This window comes from Diabrotica virgifera, chromosome 9 (genome assembly GCF_917563875.1).
Source record: "Diabrotica virgifera virgifera chromosome 9, PGI_DIABVI_V3a".
NCBI lineage: Eukaryota > Metazoa > Arthropoda > Insecta > Coleoptera > Chrysomelidae > Diabrotica > Diabrotica virgifera.
Genome location: NC_065451.1, coordinates 56835078 through 56845216, shown reverse-complemented (window position 1 = coordinate 56845216; position 10139 = coordinate 56835078). Strand labels below are relative to the sequence as shown.

The window sequence follows — 10139 nt, the reverse complement described above, 5'->3', positions numbered from 1 at the left end:
TAGCTCACAAAAGTTGCCTAACACACTATTTAGTATTTTAGTAAAATTGCGTTAAAATAAAAAAAATATTTTCTGTCCCCACGGCAACTAAAAATTAGAAAAAATACATTAATATGCGAATTTCTTTTGTAGGGGAAACTTATTAGAACTTGAATAAATAAATTTGGTTTAAATTGGAAAATATTTTCTGGTTTCACAAGGCAATTAAAAATTTTACTTAAGAAAAGTATACTAAAACATTCTTTTTATAACAAAATACCCTAACTTATCCGTCTCCCTGACGTCACCCAAGTTTTTTAATACTAAAATAAATATAAAGCTAAGTACAAAATTAGGTATATAAATATAACAAAAAAATATGGTAAAAGCATTATATTCGAAGATGTCTTCCGATTTAGCATTAAAGTGAGGCATAGTTTTTCTGGAATCAAGTCGAGTTTTTATTATAAATCCATCCCTCGAGTACGCTCCACAAACTGCTAGAGAAGCTTGTGTCACAAGCTTGACACATCTTTCTACACATTGTTTGTGGCAGTGATATTTCTCAATGTCAATGTTAAAAGGGTCTAAGATAGGATTCTTAACAAAATCTCGCAGATTGTCACTCGAAAATCTAGAGAATATCGGTGGTTCTGTAAGGTGATATTCTTGTTAGTTAATTAACTCAAAGTAGTCGTTTCAAACAAAATTTTTATAGGAGAAAGTTTGAAGACCCTCACGTTTTGTGATTTAGTCACTGGCAAACTTGTTTTGATGTCCAAGGGGTAAATCATTTATTTGAATGTCGCAGACATACAAACCACTGAAGCGGTTTTTTTAAGTTGTTCTTCTAACAGCCGTATTAAATCACCCTTAACGCCAGGATTTACGACTGTTTCGTCACATGCAATAGCTGGATTTGATACTTTCTGATATACCAGGCAGCGGATACTAATATCCGAAATATTTGCACCCTAGCTCATGCATAAATGTTATGTGTTCTTCCACGATCGATTGACGATAAAACTTGGTACTGTTTTTTACTTGAGCTAAAGTTTTGTCTTTGCGTCGGTAACTTTCTTCTTTTACCGTTGTTATCTCTGATTAAATTTGTTTTTGTTTTCCCTATCAATCGAGCTTATTACCAGACAAATCAGAGTGTCACATTTGCATGCTGCAAGATCAAAACATGTAGTTATAGTTTTGTTCTTAAAGCATTGAATTTTATTTTTGTAAAATTCACTGTTTTGCCTGTTCTTAAATGGTTTAATAAGTTTCATATATTTGTCATGATAGGCTTTTAAAAGTTGAATAAATCTTGTATGTTAAATTATTGGAATTAAAGCCTTTTTCCATATTTCCTCCAATATAATTGCAACCTGTTCGGAAATACCAGAAAATTCTGGCTCTTTCTTGCTGAGTTTTTTATCCTCTTGCAACCACAAAATTTCATCGCTTGTTTGTATGTCGGTAAAACAATTTCAGGTATATTTGGTGGTTGCCCAAAAATTGGACGGTCCACAGCACATCTTGATTTTTATTCCCCATGGTCCTGGTTAGTTTATCTATTTTAAAAATCTTTAATTTGCAAACAACAATCATAACAAAGTAAGGCATCGCACCAAACATAAGTGAAAATTACACGCACGGACTCCCGAAGCGGAACATTTCAAAGGGGTTGGGGAGACTGAAGAAACAAATAAAACTTTAAATATCGTTTAAATTTGTAATTGACATATTAAGTTTTCTTTAATTGATCTTAAATCGAGTTAGCACATAATAAAGCAAATAAGCAAATAATATAAATTAAATTTTCCATAAAAAATCAGATATTTAATAAAATTCAAGGTCGTTGGGGAGGGGGGGGAGGCAGAAAATTCGCTTAGAAAAAAACTAAAAATACTAATATGCTGAAAAATAACACTAGCAACTTTTTCACGCTATTAGATACAACATTTCCAACTTTTATTTTTTTGATGCACCCTAATTAGTCCGTTCTTTAACGGCAAAATATTACAAAACTTCTAAATTTTAAAGAACCGCTTGGATTGGCATGAAATTTGGCATACACATTACACATAGCTAACAAGTCAAAGAAAAAAAGTGATATTGTGACGATATGTGCTTTTGCCCTGAGGCTGGTTTTCACCCCCTCTTGGGGGTGAAAAAATATTCGTCCAAAGTAAGTCAGGAAATAGATAAACTCACTAATTTTAAATAACTTTAGTTCTATAGAGTTTTTTCACTAAGTCAATACTTTTCGAGTTATTTGCCAGTGAATATGTTCATTTTTTCAACAAAATACCACACTTTTAGACGGTTTTTTGCAAATAACTCAAATGGTAAGTATTTTGTCGAAAAAAATTCTTAGAAAAAATATAGCCTGTAAAAAATTTAAAAAATGGTGTATATATCACGTCTTTATAACTAATAGAAGCAGAGTTATAGCTAATCAAAAATAGGTTCATATTCGTCAAATTCCACATGGAATATTTTAACGTGAAATAACCAAAAATGAAGCACATTTCGGGGAAAACTTATTACAACTTATTTAAAGTGTTTAAAAAAAGCTTCAGTTTTGTCTTATAAAACAAATTTCTAGCATCGAAAGTAAATAAGTTACGCTCAAAATAAAGTTAGTCCCTTTTTTTTTGGTAAAAAAAATCGGGAAAATCACCCCCTAATTAGTATCTCAAATGAACTTAATTGTTACGACTTCACAAGTTTTTTTGACTCGTGTATGTATTGTTTATATTATCTGTAAGTTTCAGCGGTTCAAAGTCATTATTTTTGAAAGGGCTGTAGTTAAAAGGGGTTGAACGAGTCTGGATCACGAATGTATGCAGATTTAGAAACACCAAATCTTAATCATTTTTTGTCTAACAGAAGAACAAAAAAATATATGATATTCAGAAAAGCAAATCTGACTTTCTTTTGTTTTTCGAGGTTTTTGGTATATCTAACAATTTTTAAGTTATTTTGAAAAAAGAATATTTTTCAAAATCAAAATTTTTAAAAATTTTACTTTAAAACCAAACTTTTTTAAAAATAAGCACTTTGAATCTATGAAACTTACAGATCATATAAACACAACATAAGTGAAATAATTTGTGGAGCGGTAGTGATTAATTTCATTTAAGTTGCTAATTAGAGGTTGGTCTTCTCGATTTTTTTTGCCAACACAAAAGGGACCATTTTTTTTGAGCGTAACTTGCTTAAATTTAATGCAAGAGACTTTTTATAAAAACAGAAATAAAGCTTTTTCTAAACACTTTAAAAAAGTTATAATCCGTTTTCTACAAAAGTGCTTAATTTTTTGGATATTTCACGTCGAAATATTCTATTTGAAATTTGGGGAATATGAATGTATTTTTCATTGGCTATAACTCTGGTTTTACAAGCTCCAGAGACCTAACGCGTACACCATTTTTTTTTTAATTTTTACAGGCTATATTTTTGCTAGGAACGTTTTTTCGACAAAATACTTACTTTTTGAGTTATTTGCGAAAAACCGTCAAAAAATGTGGTTATTTTGTTGAAAAATGAACATATTCACTAACAAATAACTGGAAAAGGCTCTAAGCTCTATAGAACAAAAGTTACTTAAAATTAGTCAGTTTACCCATTTCCTGACCTATTTTTTACATATATTTTTTCACCTCCAAGAGGGGGTAAAAGTCACCCCCAGGACAAAAGCACACATCGGCACAATATCACTTTTTTTCTTTGACATGTAAGCTATGCCTATGCCAAATTTCATGTCAATCCAAGCGGTTTTTTAAAATTTAGAGCAAAAACCGTCAAAGAATTTACTAAATGTACATGATATTTTTCAAAGAGTGACAACACAAAGTTTTTTCACATAATACAGTTATGCTGTGACTTTCGGCCTTTTTTCTCTGACATAAGTAACACCGGCCTTGCCCCTTAGCTCTGTTAGTTCCATGTGGAACATCAGAAACGTTCAATTCAGGATATGAAATTTTTATCATTTTCAATCTACATTCATTTTTCTAAAAAAAAAACACGCAACGCAAAGAGTTTTAAATACTGTAATGGGTGGAATGCGTTTAGAATTGAATTGAAAGCGAATAAAAAAATGGACAAATATCAAAAATATTGATTAAAAAAGATAGGTGAGAAAAACGAGGACTGGGGTGCAGCTTCACCCCGCACCGCCTTGCGAGGGTTAAACTCATTGTCATCAAAGTGTAGTTTTTAAAAACAATAACTATTTATTTATCTACTTACTTTGTTTGGTTTAATATTCTTTACTATACAAATAGCTTCAATGACGTAAACTACACCAGCTGGTGGTCTTTTCATCGATCTTACTTCAATAATGTCATTTTTATTTAAGGCTTTCAAACTGGCTTCAGCGGCTAATAAAGCTGGCAATGCTTCATCTGAAATAAAATCAAGAGCATTAGTTACGATTTATCAAATCTTTTAAAGAATTTAAAAATTGTAGGATAAACAAAATATTACTTTTATTATCGAAATATTATTAGTAGTCCATTAAAATGTTACATTTAGGTTGCATTTCTAAAAGGAGTCAATTTTATTTTTTTAATGTGTAGGGGGGTTAAGTTCAAGTTTTTGGGGTCGCTGCCCTTGTCCCCCGGCCGCCATATTGGAAAAAAGGTGTAAAGGGCTTCCGCGCTGTATCTTCTAAACTAGCAATCCTACAGAAAATTTTATTACACATAAAATATAGCAAATTAAATTTTCTACAATATTGTATCTATTACTTTTTATCGTCAAGTTGCCAACAAAAAAGTTATAAATAAAAATATGATAAAATTTTGTAAGAAGTTCCCTTTTGTAAGAGGTTATAACTTTTTTCCGTTCATTTCACAATAAACTGCTCGTCAAAAGTTAAAATATGGAAAATTCTGCTGAATTTTCATAGTAGATTTTTTCGTAAACAGATTAGCGGATTCCGCTAATTTTTTTAATATTATTTTAGATTTTTCTTTAGTATTTACACAGTTATGCAAAGGTTTACTCAAACTTTTTTTTGCACTTATATCGGGTGGAGGAAAAGAAATGTTTTTCTTATGTTAAGTTTGAGATGCCCTGTGGAGAAAACGAGGTACAAATAAGAGTATGCATCGAAATGGTATTGTAGTCTTATGTTTTGTGAATATTTTGTTTTTTAAATGTCCCTGATATCTTTAGAAACAAAAAAATAGACGGTTTTGTAACTTAACATGTGTTTCAACCGAAACAAAAGTTTGAGACACCTTGTATCGAGAAAAGGGCACAAAGGTGAGTATACCTCGATATTATGTTGTAGTCTCATATTTTATGAATATTTTATGTTTTTAATTTCTCTGATATCTTTAATAACAAAGAAACTAGACGGTATTACTCTTTAATATGTGTTTTAACTGACGACTTGCGCCACATCACACATGTGAAACATAGAAAAACATATTAAAGAGTAATACCGTCTAGTTTCTTTGTTATTAAAGATATCAGAGAAATTAAAAAAACAAAATATTCACAAAATATGAGACTATAACATAATATCGAGGTATACTCACCTTTGTGCCTTTTTCTCCCTACAAGGTGTCTCAAACTTTTGTTTCGTCTTTGTTTGTGTTAAAACACATGTTAAATTACAAAATCGTCTATTTTTTTTGTTTCTAAATATATCAGGGACATTCAAACGACAACATGTTCACAAAACATAAGACTACAATATATGCTTTTTATGTATACTCACATTTGTACCTCGTTCTCCCTGCAGAGGGTGTCTCAAACTTAACATAAGAGAAACATTTCTTTTCTTCCACCCGGTATAAGTACAAAACATAAGTTTGAGTAAACCTTTGCACAACTTTGTAAATACTAAAGAAAAATCTAAAATAGAAAAAAATAGCGGAATCCGTTCATTGGCGAAAAAATCAACTATGAAAATCAGCATAATTTGATATATCCCTAACTTTTGACGAGCAGTTTAAAATAACATCATAGCGATTTTGTAGAGGATTTTTCAATGAACAATTTTCATTATAAAGTTATTTAATTTTATTTATTATCTAGGTTTTACAGCGCTCCAATCTTGCTCAGATTCTTGAATTCTCATAGGAATACAATAAAAAAAAAATACTTTACTATCTATACAGAGAGCACGTAAAGGTTGGAATAAATTAATTTTCTCGAGAATGGACGATTTTGGAAAAAAATCCCAAAATAGGTCAAATTTTATTTTAAAATTACGACTTATTGGCACATATATCATACAAGTGACGTCACCCATCTGGGCGTGATGACGTCATCGATGATTTTTTTAAATAAGAATAGGGGTCATGTGATAGCTCCTTTGAAAGGTAATTAAATTCTCTATTCAGTAATATAAACATTAACATAATTATTTATACAGGGTGTCCTGTTAACAGGGAGTAAAAAATGTTTATTTGGCAAATAAATATTGCTTTTTGCTCAAATTCAATATTAAAGCCGCCACCCACCAGCCTCGTGACAGTTTGAACATTTAATTTAAGCGAAAAGCAATGATTATTTTTCAAATAAACATTTTTTTCAGTTTTCTGAGAGCAGTAAAATGTATTTTGAACTAAATGAATTACATACTTTCTTCTTTTTATGTCAATAAATTTAATCCAAATTTTTTTTTTTTGGACAACCTGTATAAATAATTATATTAATGTTTATATTACTGAATAGAGAATTGAATTTCCTTTCAAATGAGCTATCACACGACCCCTATTCTCATTTAAAAAATCATCGATGACGTCATCACGCCCAGATGGGTGACGTCACTAGCATGATATATATGCCAAAAAGTCGTAATTTAAAAATAAAAATTGACCTGTTTCGGGATTTTTTTCCAAAATCATCCATTCTCGAGAAAATGAATTTATTCCAACGTTAACGTGCTCACTGTAGATTAGTCGAGCGGCAGCAATCGTTATGCCGACCACGAAAATCAAATTTAAGGTAAATGACCAATTTTGGTCTATTTTTATGTTTTCGAGGTCGCTGAATCCGAATATGAAGTTTATTTTTATCTAGATTTGGTGAAACATGTTCAAAAATCAAATTTTATACAAAAATGCCGAAAATCAATTTTGATGATTTTTCAAATTGATCTCGCTGTATCTTTGGTCGCTGTAAATATTTTCTTTTGAAAATTTTACTCTGTAATCTTTGAAAAATGTAGCTAACAATGGAATTTATCCTAAATATTTAAACACATTAAAATAGAAGTTGTTAGTTTTTAAACATTTTTCATCATATTTCGTTAGTTTCATGTTTACTTAAAAAAGTTGAGTGACAAACTTTTTAGTTTATAATTTTATTGAACACAACAATTAAAATAATTCATGAAGAAGTTTTTTGGAAAATTTTAAGTCAAAATATACAATAGAAAAAAGTTATGTTACTTCATAAACAAGCGGCATACCCCAAAAAAGCTTATATCTCGAGATCCTGAGCACGGTGTGGTGAATGGCTAATTTTGATCATACTTTATGATTTTGATATCAAAAATTCGTTTTTTGCTCTTCTTAAGAATTTTGCAATATGCGGTTGCGTCATTCTTCTTCTGAACCGGAGAATTTGTCCTCAAAGAACTTCTTGGGCCGTTTCTATATATGCTTAGGGTTATAAGTTTTATAGTGGGGAGAAAGGTCAAAAACAGATTAATAATAGCATAGGAATGTTAAAATCATAATAAATTGTATGAATAAAAAATATATAGGTGTAGATAGAAAAGTAAGCCTAACTTTTATTTTTATTATATTCCTATGAGCGTTCGAGAATCTGGTCAAATTTGGAGCGCCGTAAAACCTATATAAATAAATATAATTAAACAAATTTATAGTGGAAATTGTTCGCTGAAAAACCCTCTAAAACATTGCTATAATGTTATTTTATTTTAAAATGAACTGAAAAAAAGTTATAACCTCCAAAAAGAAACTTGTTAAAACATTGTTACATATTTTTGTTTATATCTTTTTTGTTGGTCACTTGAAGATAAAAGGTAATAGAAATAAAATTGTAGAAAATTTAATTTGCTACATTTTATGTTTAATTAGATTTTCCGTAGGGTTGGTAGTTTACGAGATATAGCGCGAAACACCTTTGCACACCATTTCCAAGATGGTGGCCGGGGGACAAGAGTGGCAACCCCAAAATCTTGAACTTAAGCTTCTACTGATCCCCCCTACAAATTAAAGGAACAAAATTGACTCCTCTAACAAATGCAAGGGACGGCTTAAAAAATGTAACATTTTACTGTAGTATAGTAGCTTCTTCTTCTTCTAGTTTCATGGCCGTTATTGATCGTTAGATAACATGTTCGCTACCATATTCGCTATCGTGACTTTATTGACAGCAGCTCTGAATAACGATGTAGTCAATTTTCCATACCATTGCCTTAAAATTTTCAACCATGATATGCTTCTTCTACCAGGACTGCGTTTATCTTGGATCTGTCCCTGAATGATCAAATGTAAAAGATCATAGTTATCAAGGTGTCTCATACTGTGACCGAAGTTTTCCAGCTGCGTCTTTTTAGTATATTGACCAGTTGTGTTGTTTGGTTCAGCCGTCTAAGGACCTCCACATTTGTAAGCGCTGTTTCACACTATAAGAATTTTAACCGTGCGATGGTTAAAATCTACATAGTGGCTCGAGCAATCATATGGAATATTTCTCCCTTCACAGCTTGAAACGTTCGGAGAAGGGCGAGCCACTATGTAAATTTGAACCATCGTACGGTCAAAATTCCTACTATGTAAAAGAGCACTTACTCTGTCGACCCAGCTTATTTTTAGTAGTCGTCTGAATACCCACATTTCAAAGGCTGTCAAGCGTTTAGGCATAGCCTCGGTTAGAGTCCACGCTTTTACTCCATACAGTAGAACAGGAAAGATATAGCAATATGTCATTCTAACTAGTAGGACGATACTAACTTTTGTAGAAAAATACACCACAATTGCTAGGTATGATCGTCCAAGCTCAGCTTACGGAGGCACCCTAATTCTATCTACGAGCAATGATTTTTCTTCGGTAACAAAATATGACTTTCTGCTAAGTGAAGCCTTCTTCGAGTTTTCGTTAATTTACAATAAGAATCTTAATCTTTATATTATTTGCATTTATAGATCACCTAACTCTTCCGTGGAACTATTTTTTCAGAACCTGCTAAATTTGTTAGATGACCTGCCCCATAAAAGTAGAAAAATTTTATGCGGGGACTTTAACATTGATTATGCTGCTGCTAGTGCTACACAAATATCCTTGGTCAACATATTTGAATCGTATGGTCTAACAATGCACGTTGATTCTCCTACAAGGATTACAAAAACTTCATCTACCATAATTGATTATACCGTCTCATATTTTTCACCCCTTGATGTCCACTCTACAATTATTAATGCTGGACTATCTGATCATGAAGCAGTTTATACGAAGTTTAATATCTTGAGCAAACCCTCCTCGAAAACCCGACGTTTAGGCAGGATTTTTTCCACCCGGAACTTTCGTAATTTCCAAAATTTATGCTTAACCTCTGAGTGGCGCTTTCCTGCTATGGACGTGGATAATAATTTCAGTGCTTTTTTGGATAAGCTTGTCTGTATCTTCAATAAAGCATTTCCTTTAATTGCAATTAAGCCAAAACATCGCAAACCCTGGACTACTAAAGGTATCCGAATATCTTCCAAGAATATGCGTTCTCTTGTCTATATCAGGAAATTTACTACCAACGTCTCTATCACTGAATATATCACCAAGTACAGGGCAACCTATCTTAAACTTATAAAATCAGCTAAAAAAGACTACTACCATAACCGTTTGGGAAGCTCAAAAAGTGTTGCAAAAGAAACTTGGTCGATAATAAACGATCTTCGAAATAAAACCCACACTGCTAAAACAATTTCCCTTCCAGACCCTGAAAATCTAAATGAATACTTTGTTAATGTGAGTAAAAATATTACATCAACTATTTTGCCACAACAAGATCCCATTGCTTATCTCCCTAATTCAAGAAAGGTCTCGAATTCATTCTTTATAAAACCAGTCGATAAATCTGAACTGATCCAAACAATCAATAGTATCAAAAGCAAATCCTCCTGTAGTACTGATGGTCTATCGATAAAAATTTTTTCTAATCTCCCGAAAATGTG

At 31.6% G+C, this 10139-nt stretch overlaps 1 protein-coding gene across 1 annotated transcript in view; it reads right to left on the bottom strand.

Annotated features, from left to right (window-relative positions):
• Positions 1–4218: 4218 nt before the first annotated feature.
• LOC114339583 (dynein axonemal heavy chain 1-like) overlaps positions 4219–10139 on the bottom strand; it is a 452416-nt gene continuing 446495 nt past the window's right edge. Inside the window, exon 18 of the mRNA XM_050660135.1 lies at positions 4219–4385. Within this exon, the coding sequence (XP_050516092.1) occupies positions 4219–4385 (167 nt within the window). The remainder of the gene's footprint in view (positions 4386–10139) is intronic.